This window comes from Anopheles merus, chromosome 3R (assembly GCF_017562075.2).
Source record: "Anopheles merus strain MAF chromosome 3R, AmerM5.1, whole genome shotgun sequence".
Lineage (NCBI taxonomy): Eukaryota > Metazoa > Arthropoda > Insecta > Diptera > Culicidae > Anopheles > Anopheles merus.
Window position 1 is genome coordinate 97703 of NC_054084.1, and position 26280 is coordinate 123982.

Genomic DNA, 26280 nt, shown 5'->3' on the forward strand with positions numbered 1-26280 from the left:
ATAAACAATACATCAGCTGTTCACTGTAAACAACAAACGAATCTCAGTTCGCGCTTTTTCTAACATTTTTCTTTAGTGAAAATGAGTTAAGATGGAACAAACTGAGGAGGATATATGTACACTTTCTCGCTAAAGTAGAAGCAGAAGAGTTTAGATGGCTGAAAAGCCGTAGAAAGTTGGCATTGTGAGTAACAGGGCTTGCCGAAAGAAATGAAAACATGTGAGTAAATAACAAATCTTTTCAACAATCTTGTTTATTTTCATTTCAGCTCCATTTCTTGCCACCAGTAGAAAGCAGCAACAAATTGAAGGATTTGCATTAAAAGCTTAGTTTTTAATGACTTCGGTAAAGATGATGTCGAAGACATGTGACGTTGGTGAACACTTGCGGTGAGTTCTAAAGATATTGTTAATATTGTTTTTTTTTGTGATATAAACTTAAATAATTGAAGCTGATTGGTGCACGTGAAACGAAACAGTACAATTATGTTTTATTCAATACTTCACACGTTCTACCTGGCGCTGATTTTCTGTAACTTTGCGTTCTGCAGCATCATCAACGCAAGCAATTGAATTTATTTATTTATTTATTTATTTATTTAGTTGATCCAAATATGCATGTAGCAAACTGCAGCAAACTTGATTTTTTTGCTATAATTTCAACTATTCTCTGTTCATCTATACTGTTGTATGAGGGAGAAGATTTTTGTCAACCGCGATAATTTTTATTCTATTCGTATGGGTAGAGTACAGTTGTTTGCAATGGTTGTGGTTTCTCTCAGTAAAAGATTAACGGAGGTCCCCATGGAGATATCACTGGTGATCCCTGGAGACCGTCCTAGGCAAGGACTGTGTAGGAAGGAGGTCCCGTATTGTAGAATGATTTGACAAGTAGTGAAAAGTTCATTACAGGCAGTTTAAGCGCTTTACGATTCAAATTTTATTTGTAATTAAAATGATAAATCGGTCTGGTCATTACAAAACAATGTTAATTGGTTTATACATTTTACAGGAAGATTATGTATGTTTGTAATAACAGTAAATGTTTGATGGAATGATGCATTTTCAAGAGCTTCTTCTTCTTCTTCTTCTTTTGGCTCAACAACCGTTGTCGGTCAAGGCCTGCCTGTACCACACTACTTGTGGGTTTGGCTTTCATTGACTTATTGATCCCCCCATAGCAGGATAGTCAGTCCTACGTATGGCGGCACGGTCCATTTGGGGCTTGAACCCATGACGGGCATGTTGTTAAGTCGTACGAGTTGACGACTGTACTACGAGACCGGCTAATTTTCAAGAGCTTACTGCTGTAAAATGGCATCCAAGATGGCCAATTTGATTTTGGCCAATATTTGACCTCGTTCGTACACAGGCCTAGGACTGAACGTGTTAAAATAAAACTGATCGTTTGGGAAATGAGATGACAATGATCATTGTATCACTGTTTGGGTTGCACGTGTCACATTTTTCGTTTGATGAAGTCTGGCGCTAGTTCTAGCAATACATAAATCATCTCAACCATAAAAGAGCGGTCTAATACATGATTTGACATAGCCACTATAGGATCGTTAAAACAAAGCGAGAAAGAGAGAGTTTACTCTCCAAACCTCAAATATACCATGAAAAACAACACAGCGTACAGCGTTTGTTGGTGTATTGGTTCATCATTGGTATTTGCGTTCATCACCGTGTATGGATGTATGGTGAATGATATGTTACAAAGAAGACAAAACAACCTGCACTCATTCTCATAAAAACCTTTTTATACGCCTAATCTATAAGGTATTGCAATGCGTAGAGAATCATGTTTTTTGCTTGGGTTATTCGGGTAAGCAGCTGCCTTTGCCGTGTTATCTGCTAGGCATCGGAACGAGGCTAGACCGCAGCTTACAAAGTAGTGCGATGGAGGTCGATTCGGTTCAGAATTGTCAAACGAACGTATTCAGGCCGGGCCGGGACGAGTACGAGAGAAAGCACAGCTCAGCATCCCGCGTGATCTAACCGGGCGCGTTATCAGTTAATCACCCAGTGTCAATTTTAAGCCACCCGGACTTACTAATTATGGGTGCCACTTCCGAGACAACCTGCTGACGGGAAACGCCTCTTGTTTTAAGAAGACGAGTAAATGCTCGAGTTTTGCAGTTTCTCTGCACCTTCCAACCGATAGGATCAGTCTCGTGGTGGTGATGTGGAGCAAAAGTTAATATTGGTGTACTGTTAGTTCCTTCCGGTGCAGAGGTAGTGTGAAAATGTTTAACTTTAACCCCGCTGGAACGTCTTGCGAAAAGGAACCGCTGTTGAGTGGGAAACTGTTGTGTCCGGCCGTGGATGTGGAGGGAACGTTTTCGAATGTTGGATTAAGGGAGGTTCCATTGCCCAAGGAAGAGTATGAAGCACCGTATCGTCATCGCTGTTTGGAATGGATGTCCCAAGGTATGTTAATACAGTGTAACCCAGCTCAACATTATTAGCTTCATTTTCAATCCGTAAATCCCTATTCAACATTGTCAAATGAATGTCGAGCGCAAAGTCGATAGGATACAGGTCGATGCATGCCTTACTAATGAAAGTAAGTATAGTAGAACGTCGATTCTCCGGGAACGGATTAACCGGCAGGCGGCTTAGCCCTACGCATAAATTTGACAGCTGTGTAAACAATTTTTTTATGCGGCTTTCTAGTGTCTAGTGATATTTTAGAGTTTCATTTTTTGTTCGTGAACAGTTGTTAAATGTATAGTTATTTATTAGAATAATATTGTACTAATGAATTGTTTGTAAAACCAGTGCATTTTATATTTTTTATATGAATTTGACATTTCTTGGTCCATTATCCGTAGGTATCGATTAACCGGTAACCGTCCGGTCCCGAGCTGCCCGGATAATCCTGAATAAAATCTTGTATATATATAAAAATCTCGTGTCACGGTGTTTGTTGCGAGCAACCTCCGAAACGGCTGGATCATTTTCAACGAAACTTTGCACACACCTTATGGTGGTATGAGAATAGGTTTTAAGATATAAAAATCGTTCAAATATTACACTAAAATTAATTTAATAACGATTTTCTAACTCCCATACAAAGAGCAGGATTGTTGTTGGGTTGTATGCAGCACTTTGACACTTGGTGTAAGGTGGTTGGAGGTTTACACTCGATGATCGGATCCTGAGATCCCCTATCGACGACGGGCACGATACAAATATCCCAAGTAAAAAAGCAATAATGGAATATTTTAATTTTTTTCGGAATAACTCAGTTTGTCGGGCCAGCTAGTATAATATAAATAAAAAATATTTACGAGTGCCACACACCCCAAAAACACCCAAATTAATGTGATATTGTGAAGAAATCGGCACATTAAAAACAGTTCTTTTTTAGTAAAGCCCTTGTGTTTGGTGTGAATTTTTGCAAGGAGAACACATTTTAACATATTCTTAATTCTATAAAATAAATAAAAACGATAAAAGCTCCGCACTAGGTAAAAATATTCGCCAAATTAACACCCCGTTCACTTAGAGCTTGTTTGTGTACGTGTAGAAATTGAGGAGGCAACTGTCAAATCCATGATCTTAGTATTAGAGTAAAAAAGAGCTATGCATCGACCTGTATCATACATATACTTTGGTCGAGCGTATACCGAGCAACCAATGACATATTATTCGACTTTTCATTGTTATTGTTGAAATCAGTGTACTCAATAGTGATAATCAAAGGTGATACTCAAAACAATTGGTGTGACCAATGCATGCTTCCTGACATTTTTGCGACCAACGCATGGTCAGTCACTATGTCATGACTGTTTTTTCACTGTGATCAGTTCTGCAAAATGTCATAGACATAGTCATGACAAATTCCGGCTGAAACAAATTCATGTCAGCGTCACGACCGTCAGAGGTGAGACTCAAACAATTGGTGTGACCATCACATGCTTGGTGACATTTTGTGCGACCAACTCTTGGTCAGCCATTTGGTCGCGACATTTTGTGTCGGTGATCATCACGATGGTCATGGGAGATATGTGGTGCTTGCGAGTGGTTCAAAGAAACATAATGAGCATATTTTCTCGCTCTGTTTGACTCGACAAATAAAAAAAAGGAGACTGAGTAAGAAAGCATGCTAATTTTGTTGCTTGAGACCACACATCAAGTATATTCCAAGAATGTCGTGATTATCACCAACCAAAAATGCCGTGACCAAGTGAGTGACCAAGAGTTGAGTACTAAACAAAATGTCACCAAGCATGTGATTGGTCTATCAACTGTTTGAGTCTCATCTTTGATCATTACAGTTGTGTACGTTAGCTGACTTGAACTTCATTTCAGTCATGAGTGGTGGTGACTGAAACAGTGGCATTTAGCAGCACTGTTCACAGCCAGAAAGAACATGATTATGCTTGCGCCGGCATTAAGCTCAGCTTGTCAGTCAGAGTATCGTGTTTGACTCAAGCACTCGCATGTCGGTTCCGGCATGTCATGACGTACTTTCATTGAGTATCAGCAATAAGTGTCAAGCTACCATGGATTTGTTCATTGTTTTCGTTGGTGAAAATCTCGTGATGCTCATGCCATTTTGCTGCACTGGTTGATTTACGGGATACGATTGTTTGCTTCCGATGTTGAACTGGCTAGAGAAACCCTGTATGCTTGTGGAGTGTGCGGAAATAATTTGCGTTTGTAGTGGTAAGAGAATAATTACTTACGAAACATTCAGATGAACCAATTTGTAAATGGGTGAGTGAGCGTACGAATATTTTGACACGTTACGTTGTTATCTTAAAGGTGTGTCTGATATTTGTTACGGATACAGGATCGGACTCGATTGGACGGATACAGGAACTCGGTTTGCTTGCGATTAAGATAACGTGAAGCAATGCATATGAACCCTTGATGTTGCGACAAAAAAATGAATAGTCGATTAATTTTGCCAACAGAAAATATTAATTTATTTTGCTGTTTGGCATAACTGTGTGTATTGGAAACAAAAACTCAAAAGTCCAGGAGGCACCACATGTTCTGTACCAACAGCAACAGCAGTTGCAACAGCTGGGTCATTTGCATTTATCACCATTGGCCACGTCCAGCGTGAATACGATGGAGGTGGTTTGGTTGCAACATTGACTCGTGCTATTGACCCAGTCGCAAAGCTGCGGATGGTGCTGCTCAACTAACCCGCTGTGTGTGTGCTTAGAATAATAACTTCTACAGAAAAAAAACCGGAAGATGTCCTCCTCTGGCGGACCGACAAACAGTCGTCATTAGTGTTTCTATGGGACAAAAGACTTTTCCAACATTTCGCTATGCGCCGGGGGATGAGATGAAAAGTTTAAGTATTGTTACTGCTGTACACTGCTTGTTGTGTTTTTTTTCTTTCTCTTCTGTGCAACTTTCGCTTTTTATCTATATTTCACTTGCCCTTTCTGTAGTAATAGCCATGTCCCCATTCAGTCAGTGAGTGAGGGTGGATCTCTGAAGAGCACTTCAAACAAAGCACACAGCCATTCCTCAGCAGCGGTCAAAGTCTTGTGCTCTTCCCCGGCTTCACTCGAGTTCCGGTTCGTTTGTTGCTAAATGATGATACCAAAAGGTCCTTGGTTAGGATATACACACACACACACAGCTCTTCCCTTGCTCTCTGCTTGGGGTTGGATTGGGTTTGTTACAAACTCACCTACTAAAATGCCGGTGCATCCTACCGAGCTTCGTGCGATCCTGATACTTGGCCGAGCGCGTTCATCTTTGAAGTGAAAATATCAAAGGAATCTGGCCTCATCCGGGTGCTGCTGCGCTGTTTGAAGTGTTGCGTACCGGGTATATCGTCTTGTTGGGGCAAATTAATTTCATTCCGTTTTCATTAACATCAAACGGTTTTTGGTTTCGTTTCTCGGTCTCTGCGTGCCGGTCGTGCGTACGGAGGACAAGGGACACATTTGATGCTTCCTGTTTTCGGGGAACAATGACCAAGACAACGATGACGGGATAAGCCGACAGACAGTCAGACAGACAGAGTTTGTCCTATTGTTTAAAGCACTTCGATGGGCCTAGAGCGGGCGGAGTGACGCATGTATGTAGCGAAATGGTTTACCAAATGGATGGTGGTAAATTGTTTCACAGCAAAGGGACGAGACGAGAAAGGTAGGTAGAGAATTTACATTTACCAGCCGTTTGAAGTGGTTTTTGCTGTTGAAGGTTCGGATATACTTGACACACCGGGGAGAAGGAATTTAAGTTACATTAAAAAGTAGCTTATAAAGATGATTGATTGTTTTTTTATGCGGCGTACATCGATTGGCCTGTTTGCATGCCAATTACTGTAGCAAGCAGTAACTTGCGTTCGTCTGCAAGGCGAAGGTTATGATTTGACTGTAGACTTTATGTTTACTTGGAGCGTGTACCGATGTGCGGCAGGGCCGGCATCAAAGTAAGCGCGTTAAAAATAACTTTAATGGGAAGCTTTACCAACCATGAAATGAGCTTTCGGAGCACGTACATATCAACCTGAAACTGATGTTTTTTGCTAATTTGTGGCAGGTGTCATACATACAAGATTTTTTACCATTCTCATTAAATAGAAAATAAATCAGCAGAATGTTTTGATTAAATAATTAACTAATTTAATTGCATATTACGATCGTGCCGTATTGTTGACGCACGTCTACGAAGTTGTGTTACTCGAAGGAGTTTCCTCCAACAGATCAGCCGTTTCAATGTATTTCTGAAAATATTGGAGGGTTGAAGTCAATAAGCAAACACATCACTTCGGGTTTGAAATTGATATGGCGCAACATTTAGATTTATCACCTTATCACCGAATCTCACTTCTTCAATATAGTCAAATAGTTCTCAACTCAATTCGTTCAGAGGCGAAAGAGACCCATGAGGTCCTAAACCTCTTTAAATATTAAAAATAACAACTCAATTCGTGTCAGGACATTGTATGATCATGCAAAGTGAGCATTTCCGTCATATCCGCAATACTTTGCGATTCATGTCACAGCAAAGAAAAGCGAATGAACGAACTCCAGTCGTTTCAACACGAGTGTTTTTAGGTAGGCAAGACCTTGCCCGATACGTGTACGGCGCCTATCGCCAGCAAATAACCCCCGCCCCCCCCCAACCCCCACAAAACATCGTTATCTCAGGGAGGAGCCACAAAGTGTCACTTATAGATGGATGGTCATCGAACACGATCTGAGATAGCACCCGAGTGACTACCGTTGGTTCATCTAGGTTGTTGGAGCGCGTGGTAGGATTTGCTGATCGGCACGCGGTAACACGAAGAGCCGCAGAATACCTCAACGAGATAAATGGTTCGAATCATCTCATCTCGCAACGAAAGAGGCGACCCAACTAGTGTGTTATCTCTCGCTTGTCGATGATGTACACAATGGTGAATTGTTGTTATTTAGCTTCGAGGTGCAGATGCTCACTTCACAAAAAAGGGTGAACATTTTTTTTCGTCACCCGATTCCCTTGTCATTATTAGCTGATTGTATATCAACTACCCTCGTATAATAGCGCGGCCGCACACAGGCGCTATCATTGTTTTTTTTGTTTATACGCCATTCAAGAGTCTTTGCTGTCCGTAATCCGTAATGCTGTCACTTGTTTCACTTAAACATCATCGGCCAAATATATCAGGCCCGTTATCTTGTGTTTCGACTAATGAAAATCCGGTCTTGTACAACTTTTTTTTCTTTAAAAAAATCCCAACATGCGATTCCATCGTCTCGAAGCTGAACAGAGATACCCACATATTGTCACGGAAAGTTGAAAGATGTGGCGAATTATCATATCAGCCCCACATGAAACACTTTGTGTACACCGATGCTGAACTGCACATGAATGATTTTGTTTTATTAATTTCATAAAAGGGCCCATTTTTTTCATGCTACTCACACAACACAGGTAAGAGAAGAAGAGCACTGGTCCCGTATCATTGATGTTGGCCTAATTATGGGACTTTATCATCGTATATCATGGGGTGGGAGTTTTAAGCAGCACAGAAGCCACTGCTAGTTAAGGGCGACATTGTGGCGCAACGTACAATGTGGAGATGGCAATGAACTGGGCTGTGTTTTATTTTCATCACAACGAAGCGTCTTTCCTGGGGATGTGTGCGTAAAGATGTGAAGATAAGCGTGTGTGTATTTGGAGCAGGATTGGAAAAAGAAAAAGGCTCTATATTGCGTTCTAATTCCATTATTGTGAATATTTTAACAAGGAACTGAGTTAAAATAAGCATTTTGCATGATTTTGCATTGCTCTGCCGACGAATGTCCAACAAATTATGAGTTACATTGTATTCATCTATCAATGGAATCATTCCTTTCTACATTGCACCGGCACTATCTAACCCTTTATGGTGTCATAAACTTAATATAGTTCAATACGGCCCGGAATTCCACAGATATTAGCTCCCAATGCCACTCTGGTGACCGATTATTAGCTTTTATCGACTACGGGCATTATAAACCTCCGAGAAGCATTCGAATTTATAATCTTTCCCCGTTATTATAGACATGCCTCCACGAATGCTATCTGCTGCTTCATTGATATCTTGGGTCTTCATGGAGGGCACGATGGGCCACAAACAATTGATTGATTTATGGGATTAAAATCCTCGCCGAACCCGATTGCAGAAGCGATTTAGTACCCTTCTTTTTACGACACTATCGCGACATGAGCACAAAGCAGCACAGTATTTATCAATAACGGGATGGGCAGTTCTCCCCCTCAATAAACCTTACCATATGGTTAACATACTTCGCACTGGAAAATGTGAATATTTCTGCAAGTGCTTTTATTGGATTGCTGTTGTTGAAAAATTTAAGTTTTATAGTATTTCCCCGATTGTATGTGTTTATTCCCCGTTGGCGTGCATGAAGAGATAATAAAGAATTTAGATGGATTTGAAAAAAAAAAAACAGATAAGAAATGATCACCTCAATACAAATTAAGTGAACCTCTGCTAGAGGACGAGAACACTTCAGAAATTTTTACTGGAAGGTTTCTGAATTAGACGATTACTTCAAGTGTCTAGCATTACTCATGATGTGATTTTCCTACGGGTATCGCTTACGGGACTTAAACATTTGCAAAAAAAAACATTAATAAATTAGGAATTCTAAGAAATTTAAATCCATCCCCACAAGATGTATTAGCTTTTGAGCTTTCCCTACCCATCAACCACATTGAAACATTATTGAAACTCTGGCCTATTGGAACACTTAAACATCATAAGCCATTAACATACCATCCATACTTGTAGTAGCAGTTTGATTAGCTCTCTTCCCATGCTCCTAGTACGGTGATGACGACTACTACTGATGCGCTTACACCTGCGCGAGCAACAACCAACTTTTCATACACATACATACGCTCAGTTCGATAAGCCAGTCCACCTACGCCACCAACCCCCAACCCTTTTTGCCCCTCCACACACCTAACGCTCCACTCTCCGCGTCTGATACGATGGGGGGCGATACAATGGCGGTTGCTCAGGTGTCTGGACAATTATTTATGAGCGTTTCGTTTGCGCTTGGCGGTTCAATCGGCTCGCGAACGTCCCAATGGTCACGACGAGCTTGCTACAGTTGTCGTGTCACTAGCGAGAACGCGATTTTCCATTTCTGAAGTCAGCTCTGCTCGGTTGGATTGTATTCAGCGTTTTGGTTTGCGAAAATTTAACGAAAATGTGAATTGACATTCGCCGGCTGTGTTGCGTATAGTGTGTGTGTGTGTGTGTGTGTGTGTGTGTGTGTGTGTGTGTATGTGTGTGTGTGTGTGAATATAAGAAATTATTCTGTGCCAATGCCAAATGGTGGATGTGATTTACCAGCAGCTAAAGTTGGTGCAACAAAAAGGGCGAAAGTTTTAACTGTACACCGACCCATCCACCTCTAAAGACTAATCCTATTCTTGAGGGACTCGGCTGTGGCGAAAGTCGTCGCGTTGGACGCGTACATCGTGACAGTGTGATTGTATTTGTATATTTATCTATCTCGTTATTGTTGTGGAAAGTGTGCTGAAGAAAAATTGCTATCACCATGTATAGTTCCAGCTGGCAGCAGCGGGTATCCCGATGTGAGTAGCGTAGAGTAGCGTTTGCTTTCCGCAGAGTTTAGCTAAAAGTGTGCTACGAACGATTAAATGAGCGATCAAATTGTAATAGAAACAAAATCAGAACGCTTTGGTTGTTACAAAATTGTTACAAGCGTGTGTTAGTGAGGTACATTGCATTTGTTCGCTTACCACAAATTGTTGTGACATTGTATAATGTTTTTAGTTTGTAGCCGTTAGTTTTTGAGACTTTTTAATGAGTGTGAAGTTGTAAATAGTTTGCAAATGGTGTTTAGTGCAGGCAGTTCTCCGACTCGTTGCCCCTGGACTTCCAATCAACTATCCATTCGTAGTAGATACATTTCTTCCCTCCTTCCCATCTTCACGCTCCCTCTCTGAATGATGTATGTCATGTGAATTATGGAGAGAAGCATCAATGATGTCGATGGGTCAATGTCACCCAAGCCGGTAAACGACGGGTTGCCGGAAAGGTGTAAGAGAGTATGCGCAATACGCGCAATGGCAAAACAAGAGCATAAACCTGCCTGTGTCGGCAATGATGAGCTCCTCCAGTTCGACCTTTGATGATGACCGCAAAACCTGTCATACCAATGAGCTATATTCATTAACAAATACATAAATAAATGTATTACACCGCTAGACGGTATGACCTCTAATAGCGCTAGACAATACATTTTTATATTGTCAATAGTTGCTTATATTGTGATCGGGAAGGATTTTACTGGAAACATTGGAAACAGAATCCCAAGCATAATCATTATCGGATGTGTCGTGCATTTACTATGCCATTTACAGGGACTGTTTTTTTTTTAATTTGTTTGGAAGTTTGAACCTTATTCGCCTTTTAAATCGATTATGAAATGTAATATTGAAGTCTAACATTCTTCTTTGCAAGGCATTTGTGGCTTACACTTACCTTCTCTCGGGTAATCATGGTGGTCAAACGACTAAATTTGCAATGCTTTTGCCGGCAATCGCTGTCTGGTGAGAGGATAGTGTCTATGCTGCGTTCCAGATGGGTTTTGCATTGACGATCGGCTCTGGAGCCATTAAATGACATATAACACAACAAGAGAATATGTTTTTACACGTGATGAGTGGAACAAATTTTTTTGTAAAGGCATGATAAGGTTTGTTGCATCAATTTGTTATGCACATTCCGTTGCGGTTTGGCAAGATTCACATGTGCAGATAGGCACAGCTTAACAAAATGGATTAAATAGAGATTATTCGTTCTGATGGATAATGATGACGGCAATAAGTGTTGCATTCAAGTATAGTACTGACAAACACATTTTACCATCTTTTGACAATATTTCTTGAATAAAGCACGCGTTTCATACTCTGTTTATTATTTATTCAAATGGACGATCAACATCTTGCACAAGCCATCCCAAGATGCGCTTCATTCGAATAAAATTAACATCGAATAAACCTATGAGTAACCGGAAAATGGATCATGAATAGCATTACACAACTAGAAGGAAGCGAAAATAGTATCTGATTAATGATCTACTTAAGGCCCGCACGAGCTATCGCCCATGATTAAACCAGAGATGAGTACCATTGAATTCAATGTCCGTGATTTGCATGGGAATGCATAACCGATCGCTGTATAACCTCTGACTGTGATTTAATTGTTTGTTAAGTGATGAATTTTCCGTACTATTTCCAAATCGATATTTATATATTTGTGCGCTGAGAGTATGTTTCCATGCTTTGCCAAGGTAAATGTGAAGCAGCAGTAATAGAAAGTGTGTAGAATTTGAACCACATAGAATTTTTTCCCACTTGTGAAACATTTGTCTTTAGAGCACGCAATAGCCTGTCTATGCAATACAACATAATTACATGGGGCCACTGTTTCACCTGAGTTTCGATGGCGTTTTCCAGGAAGACTTGTCACTTTTGTTTTCATTTCTTATTACGTGTATGGTTTTTGGAAATGAAGACACAATGTAATTGTAAAATTTGAAACAAAACACGCAACGTGTATGCCTACTGACGCAGTAGCACTGTCGGTGTTCGTACGCATTCTGTCAAGTTCTGTCTAGGCAACATTTGCCGTAACATTGTCTGGAGAACGGTGGTTGAATTATAACAACATTTTTACCAATGGAAACTACATAAAGCTACTAAAAATTTTAGTGCACTATTGTAAACAATTGTAAAAACCAAGAAATTTTCTTTTTTTACTGACATGAAGGCTGTAAGGTAATTTATCAATCATTCGGTGTATGACTAGTGCTGTTGCATGAGAAACCTCAGAGAGCAATTGGAGGAAATTGCGGAACAAATCAAATTGGCTTAGGTTCGGTAACATTAGCACATTGATAAACCGTAAATCATTTCCACGTATCAACCACGGAACAAATCAATTTTATTGTCCGGTAAAGGTCATTGTTGATTCCAGTAAATGTAGTTTTAGTTGGGACAGATTTGGCTCTCTATTATTTGCATTACCGCATGAAAACAACACATAACAACATATAAGAGTTTCCTGTTTTTAATTCTTCAAATTCCATTGAAATGTATTACACTTTTGCATATCTGGGCACATCGACATTATAATGATATCAACCAGTACAGTTCTTCCCTTCCACGTTTGGGCACAATTGTTACTGCCAAGCATGAATCTAGGGCAGGGATAAAACATTTCAATCACTCCCGACCAATGTCGAGTATTGGATCATCGTCCACCTCTTACTGTCTACAAGAGAGACACTACAAGAGAGTGGTTGGTTGTATAGTTTGCGCGTTAATATTTGCCCGTATTCCAGTTTATCATTTTAATGAAAGAGAAAATAAACAATCATTTCGCATAAGTGGGGCCCGGCGGCTGTCCCTGGTGAGTGCTGGGGTGCGAACTTTGTTTTAGTGGAGAAATTCCAGCCAAAATCCTTTTTACAAAAGATTACGATTTAAGGAACGCCAAATGTGTTTGCTGCAATGATTAAACCGGGTGAGGGGGGAGGATGAGAGATAGAGGATTTTTGGATAATATTTGCAAGGATATTTTGGCATCCGGAATGGGGAGTTCTATTTTGAGGGGAATTCCAAAAACAATAAAGCGTAAAAACATCTCACTTTGCTTTTATTGATATTTGCTTGTTTGCGCTGCGATGGCGTTGAAAGCGACCAGTGGAAATGGTTTGACATTGAACAATACCAATCATCACACACGTAATCGGTATTTCTTTTGCGTTTTTTTTGTTTTACTTTGGAAGATCACTATCTGCTATGGAAGTATGCCAATCATTAGGCGAAATGTGCCTATTGAGGGTGTTGTTTGAGTCTCCCCACGCAAGACAGGGTTTATCGCAGTAATTGAATGTGCTACTAGATAAATATCACTTCGTTGATTAACCTGAGGGACCAGTAGCGAACATCCGAGATAAAAAAACTGATGTTCGACCGGCCTGGTGTTGCCCGCAAAGAAATCTTATCACAGATTAGAGAGCCGTCCCTATAGCCGTCTATAAGCACTTTAAGGTCTGACAGCTCTGATACCAGCGCCTTATTATGATCATTCAGGTAGTAGAATCCATGATTGATGGCAATATCATCCCTTCAAGCAGGTAGGCAAAGGGTGCAATTCAATGTTGTTCAACCACAAAAACACACATAGAAACAATAATCAAACGAGGGTATGTGTGGGAGTACACTAGTCGGTTGATGAATTTACGACCGCACGTCGAGTATCGGCAGTGATTATTTGTTCGCACTGTGCGCCAGAAACTAATACGTTCGGTCAGTCTTATTTCCCGAGCATTGTGTTGTAGGGGAAGTAGATCCCCCAGTACCGTTACAAAATGTCTGACAATAGAACGTCTACTCGATAACACGCACCAACCGCCCAAAGTTCATAGTAGGGGCGATAGGTTAGCGATTACACATCGAACAAATTCAATGCATAGAATATGAATTTCCAACCCGAACGAACACAAAGGGTTTCCCCGTTTTCACTTCATCATTGATTGCGATCGCTGAACAGTTCATGATGTTTGTTCTGTCCCCCTTTTCCCACGTAAAGGGCGAGAAAATAGATCCACTCGATGGTGATTTTCTACCCATTCCGTTTATGCAGATGAAGCAGAAATGGGGTTTATTATCGTGTTGATGTTTTATCTGATCTATTTCATTAAAGAAAAAAGGCTCTATCATAGTTTTAGTACTGGCTGTGAACATATGTGATGATTGAAAGCCTTTTTACAATTCAGCTTTATCAATGCTGTTGTAGCAAGGACACAAGATGTTGAACAAGTAGTTACGATGCAAATATTTAGCATAAGTTGATTGCTGCTCTGCAGGTCTGTTTACAAACTATTCGACTCAAGCGTGAAGGTTGTATAGAAGATCGAAACGTAACCTACTTTTCACACTCCATAAAGCATATGCTACATGTGTTTGTAGGTAGATGGTACATTTTCTTGTCTGTTTGGAATAACCATTAGCGGATGCAGACAAGGGAAATCTTCATATTTGCCTTCATTATTTTAACCTAATTTCCTTCTATATTTCTATTCCATCAGTCTTTATCATCCCACAGCGGGTGATATTAGCGATCATGGGCTTCCTGGCGATCATGAATGCGTACACGATGCGTATCTCGCTGTCGATCGCCATCACGGAGATGGTCAACAAGTCGCACGGGGCGACCGAAGAGGACGGCGGCGTCTGTCCGATCGACGAAAGTGCCAACCCGGATGACTTCACCGGGGGCGAGTTCGATTGGGACGAGGAGCTGCAGGGCATCATCCTATCCTCATTCTACTGGGGCTACGTCATCACGCACATCCCCGGCGGTATGCTGGCGGAAAAGTTTGGCGGCAAGTGGACACTTAGTTTGGGTATCCTCTCAACGGCCTTCTTCACACTGATCACCCCGTGGGCGGTGGAGCTCGGTGGATCTACGGCGCTGATCGTGATTCGTGTGATGATGGGACTGGGAGAGGGTACGACCTTCCCGGCGTTGAGCGCACTGATGGCCACCTGGATCCCGGCGAAGGAGCGTAGTAAGCTTGGTTCGCTTGTGTTTGGCGGTGGACAGGTGGGAACGATTCTAGGCAACCTGCTATCCGGCGTGTTGCTGCACAACATTGAAGGCTGGTCGTCGGTGTTTTACTTCTTCGGTGGGCTGGGCGTCTTATGGTTCGTGATCTTTGTAAGTATCAGAGATTTTGGTCGGGTATTTTGTTGTGAATTCTTAATAGATTTTCATGAAATTAACAGACACTGCTGTGCTACAGTGATCCAGAGTCTCATCCGTTCATCAGTGAAAAGGAAAAGGCTTACCTGAAGCAGGAACTGGGAACGTTGGAGCGTGATCGTACACTGCCACCAACGCCATGGCGCTATATCCTCACTAGTGTCCCTATGATGGCGCTGGTTTGCGCACAGATCGGACATGATTGGGGTTTCTTCATCATGGTTACCGATCTGCCCAAGTACATGAGTGATGTGCTGCGGTTCTCCATCAAGGATAATGGACTGTACTCCTCCCTCCCCTATCTGGTCATGTGGATCGTCTCGCTGTCCACTGGTGTTTTGAGCGATTGGCTCATTACCTCTGGACGTATTACTATCACCTTTGGACGCAAGCTATTCACCACTATTGGTAAATGTGACATCTTCATCCCATCTGCTGCGCATCATGGAAGCAAAAACTATCTGATGACATTTTAATTTCTCTCCCTCTTTCCGCCTAGCCTCAATCGGTCCGGCCTGTTTCATTGTCGGTGCGTCGTACGCTGGGTGTGAAAAGGCAGTGGTCGTTATGCTGTTCACCTTCGCCATGGGTCTTATGGGTACGTTCTACCCCGGCATGAAGGTCAACCCGCTCGATTTGAGTCCAAACTACGCCGGCACGCTAATGGCCATCACGAACGGTATAGGCGCCATTACCGGCATCATCGCACCGTATGTCGTAGGCGTGATGACACCCAATGTAAGTTATCATGACCGGAAACACGGGTGATGTGTGTTTGTATGTTTGGAGCGGAGTAGCTTTTCAATTGGTTTGGTTTTGGTGTGGTCGTTTGAGTTATATTTTTTCTGGCTGGAGAGATTTCTTATGAGTGCTTTTGCTGTTGACATTGTAAATGTACGGGCTTGTATAGGTAAGAATGTGCCATTAGGCGTGGTAATGCTAAAAAGTTTTATTGCTGAATTAGGTCGATTTTTGGTCACCAAACATACGTGTTATTGCAGAGGTAACCATTAACATACATTATGAAATTGTTAAAAATAGATTTGCGAGATGAATAACACCAGCGTAACTTCATAAAAACATCATTAGATTGCTAAAAAACTGTGTCTAATGTGTGTATAGTCTGTTCATGATTAGGACATAATTTATATAGTTAATAGTTTTCGTTTTTGCTTTTAGTGCTTTCTACTGTGCGTTATTAGGGACGCTAAGAATGTTGAAATAAGAGCTTTGAATATTTACCTTCATTAACAGTACCAAAATCGAACCCGGCCCACCTATCTGCGTTAGCATAGAACTGTCTGTTTGCAAACCGGTCGTTCTAATCAGACTGTTTACACCATTGCAGCACACATTGGAAGAATGGCGCATTGTGTTCTGGATCTCGTTTGCCATCTTCAACGTTACCAATCTGGCATACATCATCTGGGCATCGGGTGAAGTGCAGCCCTGGAACACGCCCCATCTGATGAACAAATCGGTCGAGGCGGGTGAATCGATTGACGTTCCGGCAAATGCAAAGAAAAGCGTACAATCTCTAGAGGCCATAAAGCAGTAGAAGAGGAGCTAGCCCTGAGGCTCTCAGTGATAGGCTAATGATCCCTTGCAGTCCACAGGACCTATCAACCTGGAGTCTGCGTGAGTGATAGTAGAGAAGAAGAGGAAATTGCTTTTTCGAAGAGTAAAAGCTTTTGATAAGGAAACAATCGAAAGTTGAGACAATCATACGCTGTAGGTCAACAAAATATGGCTTATTTTAAAAATTCCTTCTTTAATATATGAGTACAATGCCATTGTGCTAATGTACGGATTGATAGTTAATCCGACCATAGGCCACGCGACTGCTCTACTGAAACGTTTAGGTTTAACAAAACCTCCCTCCCCCTCCCTTCTCGATGCTCAGTGCGATAATATATTGTTGTTTTGAATTTATTTATACCACTTATCAGCTTGAATACGCGTTAGAATTTACGATATAGGAGCATGCAAGCAACTGAAACGGGTTCAGTAGAACAGCGATGGATTACGATCGTACATACCATTGTACCAGTTGTATCTGCTACGTAGATAGCAATAGGTGCCAGGGAAAGCGATCGATAGCAATCGAGAATGAACAGTAATGGAGTGATAAATAAAGATCAAATCAAAAGGCTTTATGCGGATGGAGTTTTGATTTATTTTTTGGTACAGACATGATCGTAGTATCCATTCCTCTAAGGAATGGTGTTACACGATCTCAGCGTTATCTAATGGCAGTAGGCATTACAATTTTCGTTTTGTAGTTACAGTCGAAACCACAGTCACGGATCAAGGCACAACCATGTTGAAGTGTTTGAACGCCTGTATGGCAGAGCGTAAGTAATTAGATTTATTGTTCTTTTTTCGTTTGGTTCGTTTGGGTGACGATTTTCCTTCTCTTTTCCCGTAGTTTGCTGCTGCCCAAAGAAGCACATCCTAGTGATGATGACATTTTTCGCCATTCTCAATCAGTACACTATGCGCATTTGTCTTCATCTCGCTATTACAGTGATGACCGGCGACCGTAACGACACGATGTCAGGTGTTCCCATAGCGGACAAAGATTTTTTCGACTGGGACGAACACGAGCAGGGCATCATCTTGTCGGCGTTCTACTGGGGCTACACCTTGTCCCATTTTGTGACCGCCTTCATAGCGGACCGTTACTCGAAACATCTTCTCGGACTAAGTGTTCTGATTACGGCTGTGCTCACGATTCTGACACCGCTTGCGATTGATGTTGGTGGAAAGTGGTTACTGATTATGGTGCGTGTCGTAGAGGGCATAGGGGAAGGTGCGACTTTCCCGGTGCTGAGTGCCCTCATTGCCCACTGGATACCGGCTTCTCAACGTGGCTTCTACGGTTCGTTCGTGTTTAGCGGCTGTCAGATTGGAGCGTTGGTTGGTGGCATCGGTACCGGGTACTTTATCGAAGCGCACAACACCTGGCGTACGACGTTCTACATCTGGGGTGCACTCGCCATCATCTGGTACGTGTTTTGGCTGTTCATTGGCTTCGAAAGTCCCGAAACGCATCCGTATATTAGCGAACAGGAGCGTGCCGAACTGGTGGACCAGCTGGCCGAAAGCCGCAAGAGCGTACACTCATACCCAATTCCTTGGAACAGCATTCTTAGGTCTTGTCCGCTGTGGGGGCTGATAGCGGGTCAGATCGGGCATGATTGGGGCACCTATCTGATCATTACCGATCTGCCAAAGTACATGAAAAGCATCCTGCACGTCTCGGTGAGCGACAATGGGCTCGTCACCTACACGCCCTTTTTCAGTATGTGGCTGTTTTCGATTTTTGGCGGCTGGTTGTGCGATGTGCAGATCCGGAAGGATTGTATGTCGCGCACGAGCGCACGCAAGCTATGGACGACAATCGGGTCGATACTGCCAGCCTGCTTCATGATGGCTGCGTCTTATACGGGTCAGGATAAGGTCATGGTAGTAACGTACTTTGCACTGTGCGTTACCTTTCTCGGGGGATTCTATCCCGGCGTAAAGGTTAACACGAACGATCTTAGTCCAAACTTTGCCGGTGTGCTGATGGGCATGGTTAATGGAATTGGTGCCATTACGGGTGAGAGAGGGAGCGCGGTTAGAGTTGAAATGTGATATTATTTAACTGATACTCATTTATTTACAGGAATTGTTACTCCTTATTTGGCTGGCCTGTTAACTCCAAATGTAAGTGTACGGGGAAATGTGTGGGGAATGTGTAGCTTGTAATGCTTCGTGTAGTGAACCTTTGGAAGCTATTATTCTGTTCTTCAGTAGTTTAGTTTTACGCCTTGTGTAGTATGCAATCCGCATTCGAGATTGTAAGTTTGGAATATTGCTATGCTCTCGTGAAATAATTTTATGATTTTGGTCACTTTTTTACTTGTAACATTGATTTGTTCCGTCATTCTGTCTTTGGAGATTAGCTGCATTTACTACATTCACTCTATCAATATCTTCAAAAAATGTCACTGGACAGTATATAATTTAATCAATCTTCTCCTTCTGTCCAACAGCAAACGTTAGAAGAGTGGCGCATAGTATTTTGGATAGCTTTTGCTGTCCTCAACATAAGCAACGTGATATTCATCTTGTTTGCTTCGGGTGATATTCAACCGTGGAACTATCCCCGGCAGCCAGCCAATAATTGAACGTAAAGAATGCAACGAAAAGGAATGCGACGAAGAAATGGAATGCTTATTTCGCGTCGTATGCATTGTATTAAAATTAACCCTGAACCGTGTACCGTAGAGTGAGTAAGAAAGCGAATTTTATTTTGGAACTGCAGGTAGTGCCTTTTTTCTCGGCCACAAAGCATCAAGCAGCATACATTGCGATCCGGTACCAGGCGCACGCTGCAACCGGGGTGTACCGATGACAGCTGGTCGTGCTAAAGCAGCGGCCACAACCATGGGGACAGCTGCTGCTGCAAGGCAACACACAATACAGGGCCGCCGTTGTCGTCATGCGGTTGCGTCACGCAGTGCCGCCGTCACATGGAGACGCTCATGTGACTCTCGTAACAGGGGCGCATACATCGCAGCAGCGTGTCAACACCAAACGTGTAATGGGCGCTTGTGCCGTTGCGTTCTCTTTCCCGCTTGTAGGTTTGTTCGACCGTGCGCCACATAGCGCGCAGAAAAGAACGATCGATTTACGATGATGCGATAACAGGGTCCGAAGAAAACGGTGCACGATTAATGATGCTCAATTATCCCGCCGCCATTGCCAGACGGCGACAGTCATCATCGTTAGCGCGCACAAACACACACACCCCACCAAGGGGCACATGGCTGCCAGTCAGTCAGCTGTGCCCCGGGAGGAGGGCGTTTTAATAGGCGACCATCCCACGGTCGCGCGCGCTATGTTGATGGGGCACAGGGCGATTATCACTTGCAGAAGTTTTGAAGAGAACGTTGATATTTTTTTGCCGAACGATGTATGTGTGTGTGATGAGCGTGTCCCCTACGAAGATTGATGGCTGCCAAGCGTTACGTCAGTCAAAATGACGCATGGTGTATTTCTAACAGGAAACCAGCAGCACACACCGGTTACTTTTCCAAAACCATCACCACACGGACAACGCCGACTTACGACAATAGAGATAGAGATGGGAGCAAATGGGTGTGTGTAAGCGAGTGAAATAGCGAAACCGAAGAACATATTCTGATAGGGGATGGAAAGTAATGGTTTTCAAGCTTTCCTTTGCCTCGCTCTTTACCATTGCTGTTTCATGCTTTGACCCATTTCGCTTTTTATTGCTTCATGTTGTACATCATCTGTTTAATATCTGCTACCCGTTTATGGGATCGATTCGTTTTGCTTCCTTTTCTTTTGAATTGCTATGAAAACGTGATTTGGCCTGTTTCGTGTAGTAAATGCGGGTTTATGTTTACTTTTCCTTTCATTCATGGATTTTACGCGACTCAAATTTCCATTAATTGAGAATGACGGGAAAATGGTTCAAGACGTTGCAGGCGAGATTGATGACTAGGTTTTGGTTTAAAGCAGAGGTAAAGCTTTTTAATATGTTACATTGGGGCATTAAAGAACGTAAAGCGCATCCTACTCCATCGATACTTTACATACCTCTGGCAAGCATAATACGAAGCACCGTGGAAAATGTCTTTTCCAAGATATTTACCCTCCTGCAACAGACGTCGGCTCGGCTACGGGAAGTCGGGTTTTGCGCAGTCAACGGTTTGTGAGTATCGATCTGTTTTCCTTTCCCTCGACACTTAAGACGATGCTGGAACACATCGCCACCATCCCGCCGCCATTGCGTCTTCAGTAAAAATAGCCAAAGAAGTGGAGTTTTGTCTTGTGGAAACCGAACTGCCCACTCTCTGGTCGTATGTCCCACGTGAGTCGGTGATGCCAGCGAGAGCGGAACAAAGAGGCGGAGAAGAATATATTGTGAGGCAGGGAAAACGAAGATACATTTTGGTCATCGTCAGAGCAGAACGCGCAACTTGTGCCACCTTCTTCTTATCGGCCTACCAGCTCCTTGGCTGGTCAGACGATACCCTCGGGGCGATTCTCTGGTGGTGGAGAATGGACGGCAAAAGAATGGAAGGGAACGAGCATGATTGTGTGTTTGTGTGTTTTGTGGCATGCTGTTTTCTCGATTTCCCTTCGATATCGCTCAGCTTTCATCGAGCCATGCTAGCCTAGTAGACCACACTACAATCGGTGTGCCACGGTGAAGGCCACACAGACGGTTCCAGTCAGGATTGAGTGTTGAAATTTAAATTCCCTTTCTCCGATAGTACAGCGGCGGCCCTTTTCCACGAATTGAACCAATATAAAATCACCAAACTAGAATTTAATGTGACGGCTGCTTCGGTCAACGAAGGAAATACAGTAAACAACTGGGACCATTAGGACGGTTTTAACCCCTCAAATGGTCGATGTAATAAAACTTCCTCTAAGTTTACGCTCGAAAGTGACTTTAAATGTACACTGGAAAGCCGTTAAAAACCAATAAAATACAGTTCAGTTTATAGTATCACATGTAATAATCGTAAAAAAAGTTCGTGTTTTAAATAATGTGTGCTGGGTTGCCTTGCTAGTTGGTTTCCCTTTCACTCTTGTAGGTAACGTATCCTTTATGCTGTTTCTCGTTATGCTAGAGACGGTGTGGCGCGTGAGAGAGACTGAACAGCTACAATATGTCCTGCGAGTGTGGCAAGCGGTTTGTGTTGGTTTGGGTAGAAACAGATGCTTCCACAACACCGCGCATGTCCTTGGGGTGTTATACTGCTAGGGTGAAAAAGGGACTTGTGACGAATGTTGAAGGCCCAACGGTACCCCTCTGCCTATCGTGCGTTCGTACGCGGTGTCAATTTCGTGCTCATGCGCATTAGGAGGGTGATGGTATCGTACCACATAGTGACTCACACTGTCACCCCGCTAATCCGTGCCACTCCGGCCCTCGCATAGAGTTCGCTCGATATACTCTTAAAATAACCAACCCCTCCCAGTGTGTCGGGAAGAACCACTTGTTGATCCTTTTTGAGCGTATATGGGGTGGAAATCAGATCGCGCTCCTGACATTCCTGCTCGGTTGGTAGCATTTAACGGAAAGCTATTGACTGATGGAAAACTTGCTATTTTTCTCCCGATGGCGAATGCGTACGGGCATGTGTGAACGAACGGATGGAAACGATTTTCCTGGACCTGGGCTTGCGTGGGATATCGGTTCCTGTTCCCGTGTTTTTTGGAGGCGCTGTTTGTTTCAAGAGAGAATTTTCCATCGATTCCTTTATGCCGCGGCGCCCATGCTGACGGGTGGGTTGCCTTTACACATACCACACAGGACACGAAAACACATGTGAAAAATCATCGTGAGTTTTCCATCCGTTTCGCGCCAAAATGTAGAATAGAAATATCATTGCGCGGTACGGATCATGCGTAGTCAGAAGAGTGCAATACTTTTCGGGTTTGGTTTCTATGTTTCGGTAACGCAGGCAGAGGGGAACGATACTTTTTAGCGAGAAAGGAGGGATTGGTGGCTTAAAAGGAGAGGAGGAGGAAACAAAACACATCTGGTTGGTCGCCGGTCGGATTGGTATGGAAAATGTGGTGTCTGTCTGAAGTTCTTGTGTTATACCTCCTGCTAAGGGTTCTGTGTATTAATTATAGGACCGTTAAACAAGCAGCTACATGGACCACATGGTACGACATGAGGAGATAGAAATAGAAGAATTCATTTTAGGGTCAAATGAAATGGCATGGAAAAGTCAATCTATTGTTTGTAATATCTGTTTGATACTTAATATAATTGCCGTTTTTGATTACTTTTACATAGTTTTACAAAAATATGAGATGATCATTCAATTCGAATAACACGTTGGCTAAACTTATTATTGCCAATCAGCTTATTTTGACCCTTTTTTGAATTTTGGTTTTGCACTTCAATCGATTTAAAGTAATGCAATTGTAAATAGTAAATAGTACAACACAACTTAACTACCATTATAAAGCATGCCTCACCATTCTAGGTAGATTAGTGTTCATAAAAACCACCCCTCCGTTTCAACCTTCCAAATCATAGCAAGCACAGACGAATTGAAAGTGGCGCGGGTATCTGTTGTGTTGTTCGGGCTACGCTCAGGTTGCCGCCATAAGACCCTGTTCGCCTGTTACTCTACAAAGCAAAGTGGGACTGCCTCAATTCGGTCGCCATTCGATACACGCCCACATATTAAGGGGGCCGTGGCCACAAAACAGACATGTCTGATGGTAGACTACTGCCGCGCGCGTATCGCCGGACGGGCTGAACCAAAAGGGGGTGGAAAAAATTAACCCCGGTTCGTGGCAATTTTTCTCCGCAAAGCAATCCCATTGCCACGCAAGAAAGGTGGTCACCATTCGCTACGTCATCAGGCGAGTTGTCTCCGTACCCCGTAGTCCGGATTTGTCGTTTGCGAAAAAGGCAAAATACGCAATACTGGGAATAGGTAGGGGAGGATCCAAAGAGAGGCACGAAAAAAAGTCACAACCCTTGTGGTTACGGTTGTGCGTTGTCGTCGTCGTCCGGCTGTCTGTTATCGCTCGGCCGCTTCGAATTGGCTTTACGAGCTGCCAGTTGGATTCGGGCGGCAATCAGGCGGGCACACGCGCAACAAACGGGTACGCCCTGTGTGCTGAAATGAAGTTGAGGGTTGAGCTTTGCCTAAGTGTCGAAGGTTTATCAAATAAGGGATGATAATTGTCACTGAATAGTTGACACTGGTATATTTTTCCACACTACTGATTCAGTCCGGCTTACTATCTTCCACTCTATGTGTCATTTACGTGCCTTTTGATTTAAGATTTAAAAAAATATAAATAAACAGTACAGTTACAGTAAATCATAAAACTGTAATAAACAAAGTGGTTTTATGACATGATTCCAGGCACAAACCCCATCCATTTGTATAACCGCAACTCATAGTCGGTTCATTTTTTATTACGTTGGCCACCACTTTTGATTTTACGTTTCACACAGTCGTAAAGTTTTACAACACCTCGCTCGATTCGAAGGTGTGGTGTATAACGAATGGCAGTGGTCGAATAAGGAAGACAAAAACCCACCCCAAACGCGCACGCACACAGAAGAGAGCACAGAAGGGCTGCAATCACCGCAACTGTGCGAGGAAACATAAATGATAATGATGATGATGATTGCAGCCAGCCAGCCTACTATTCCATCGCTCCATGGGGTAGGAGGAGAGAGAGAAAAAAAAGATCCGGGTGGTGAGATAGATAGAGGCGGGAAAAGGTACGCGAACGAAAGAGATGCAGTGAAATGTACCGCCTTCCACTTGAAAGTTACACAAGCTGCTGTGCGCGTCTCTTGCAAACGGACATTGTTAACCCTTGGATACCCATCATTGTCCATCATGAGCATTGTCCAGAATCAATAGAAGGTTTCAGATTGCACTTAATGCGTTAGAATAATAAAAAACCGAATCGTATAAAATGCATATGGTGTAGCTGGAGTAGCTGAATTCAAATTAGTATAACAATAAGCCTATGACATGGCTCGTGTTTTGCGTGAAGAAATGTGATTATTACTATTATGTGATTATTATTTATTATAACTTTATAACCAAAGGAAATGCACTATATCGCAAACATAATTTTGTAACTATTTTTTCTTATTTTAGATCTCCACACACCTTTAAGGGTTTCTATCGCTTACCGAGCAACCCCTGGGAGGGCGGTACACCTTCTCCGGATGCTGCGCTCCTGGCCCGGGCGGCGTGGTCAACTAAAGATAGACAACTTCGGGCAAACCCGCCGAGCGTTCCCGGGGCGTGGTGCGCCAACACCGTCTTGCGATTCGATGCGTGTTCTTCTGCGGTTGACTCTTCCCACTAACAACCCCTGTCTGTGTGTACGAGCGCAACACCGAAAACCATCGCGCTTACCCTCTGTGTGTTGCGCTCGAGCCTGCTGCTGCTGGTGTATAAGGCACGTCCGTAATTGGGATTGATACTTTTAATTAGAAAGGGAGGAACAATGCTTCACCACATGCAACAATCTTCTATCCCCCTCCCCCTCTTCCCCAGAACAACTGCCTTTTCAACTTCAAATTTCGAAAAATCGCAACTGGGGATAGCGGTGATGGGCTGTCTCGATGGGGTAGAAAAAATGCGTATCATTGTCTATCGTCTGCCCTTTTGCACACACAACACCAATCAAAGCGCCAAAATTACGGGGCCGGGTTGGCGAAATTCTGTGGGAGTGTAACGAAATTCTCTGTGTGTCTGCGTTTGAAAAATGGTTCCTCGTTTCGTTTTGCGAATCAAATGCACCGTGTTTCCATCTCGAGAGGGTGCCGAGCGTTGGAGGTAGTAGCAGGATGCTGGCGGTAGTAGCAGCACTTCCTGTGCTAGTGTGTGTGGTTCGCTGAACATTTGCCGAGAGGGTGGGTCTACAAAATAGGCTGCAAATTGAGCGTCTTGCCGTGGCCAATTTGAAATCTGAAATGGTAACGCCCGGTATTTCAGACTGGCAAGCAGGGAAGCAGGACCTTTTAAACGCAAAATAACACAAAATGAGCCGTCATAAAGTGGTACCGCGAGGCTTAAAGCATGGAACAGGTATTCAGAACTGTTCAAAAGTGCTGTTGCTACGTAGAAGCTTTATTTTGAATGAAAATAGCTCGAAATCCAATGGGTACCTGGTTTTATCAAAAGGACTGTCACGAATAATAGAATATAATTCCTCGAAAAGGTTATTTACTGTTTTTATCTTTAATCAAAAGTTCACCTTGGCAAGCAGGTGTTCAGTCAAACACAGTTTAGGCGGAGCTTGTAGTACAATATTTCCACCCCTATATAAATTACATCCCTAGGGTGAGTATTGACTTGATTTGTCGGACACACGCAGCGCGCTCGAACGCGTTTGGCTACGATGGCTCGATTATCAAGTTTCGAATGGGGAACGCCTTTCCGTTGAGTGGACGAATATCACGCAAA

General features: G+C 42.9%; 2 protein-coding genes across 5 annotated transcripts; both read left to right on the forward strand.

The window, feature by feature from the left end:
* Positions 1-35: 35 nt before the first annotated feature.
* Positions 36-17442, forward strand: LOC121596167 (putative inorganic phosphate cotransporter). 4 transcript variants are annotated; one of them, XM_041920862.1, is made up of 7 exons: positions 36-184; positions 270-390; positions 2222-2433; positions 14610-15241; positions 15310-15694; positions 15786-16024; positions 16635-17442. In XM_041920862.1, the coding sequence occupies exons 2-7, from the start codon at positions 338-340 to the stop codon at positions 16842-16844; spliced, it is 1731 nt and encodes a 576-aa protein (XP_041776796.1). In that variant the 5' UTR covers positions 36-184; positions 270-337; the 3' UTR covers positions 16845-17442. The 4 variants fall into 4 exon arrangements, with proteins under 4 accessions (XP_041776796.1, XP_041776799.1, XP_041776797.1 ...); XM_041920865.1 differs by lacking the exon at positions 2222-2433 and having other exon boundaries at positions 43-184; XM_041920863.1 differs by lacking the exons at positions 36-184; positions 270-390 and having other exon boundaries at positions 1934-2433.
* An 86-nt stretch (positions 17443-17528) lies between these two features.
* On the forward strand, positions 17529-19597 carry LOC121596168 (sialin-like). Its single transcript, XM_041920866.1, has 4 exons — positions 17529-17640; positions 17715-18890; positions 18957-18997; positions 19327-19597. Exons 1-4 carry the CDS (start codon positions 17607-17609, stop codon positions 19459-19461), a joined length of 1386 nt encoding a protein of 461 aa, XP_041776800.1. The 5' UTR covers positions 17529-17606; the 3' UTR covers positions 19462-19597.
* Positions 19598-26280: the final 6683 nt, after the last annotated feature.

What these genes read in the sequence shown, in the direction of transcription:
- LOC121596168 (XM_041920866.1), top strand. Translation starts at nt 17,607, where the DNA reads ATGTTGAAGTGTTTGAACGCCTGTATGGCAGAGC. An exon ending in GAACGCCTGTATGGCAGAGC is followed by an intron (nt 17,641 to 17,714) that starts GTAAGTAATTAG and finishes CTTTTCCCGTAG; the next exon opens with TTTGCTGCTGCCCAAAGAAG. An exon ending in TGGAATTGGTGCCATTACGG is followed by an intron (nt 18,891 to 18,956) that starts GTGAGAGAGGGA and finishes ATTTATTTACAG; the next exon opens with GAATTGTTACTCCTTATTTG.
- LOC121596167 (XM_041920862.1), top strand. Translation starts at nt 338, where the DNA reads ATGACTTCGGTAAAGATGATGTCGAAGACATGTGACGTTGGTGAACAC. An exon ending in TCTTATGGTTCGTGATCTTT is followed by an intron (nt 15,242 to 15,309) that starts GTAAGTATCAGA and finishes TGAAATTAACAG; the next exon opens with ACACTGCTGTGCTACAGTGA. An exon ending in TAGGCGTGATGACACCCAAT is followed by an intron (nt 16,025 to 16,634) that starts GTAAGTTATCAT and finishes ACACCATTGCAG; the next exon opens with CACACATTGGAAGAATGGCG.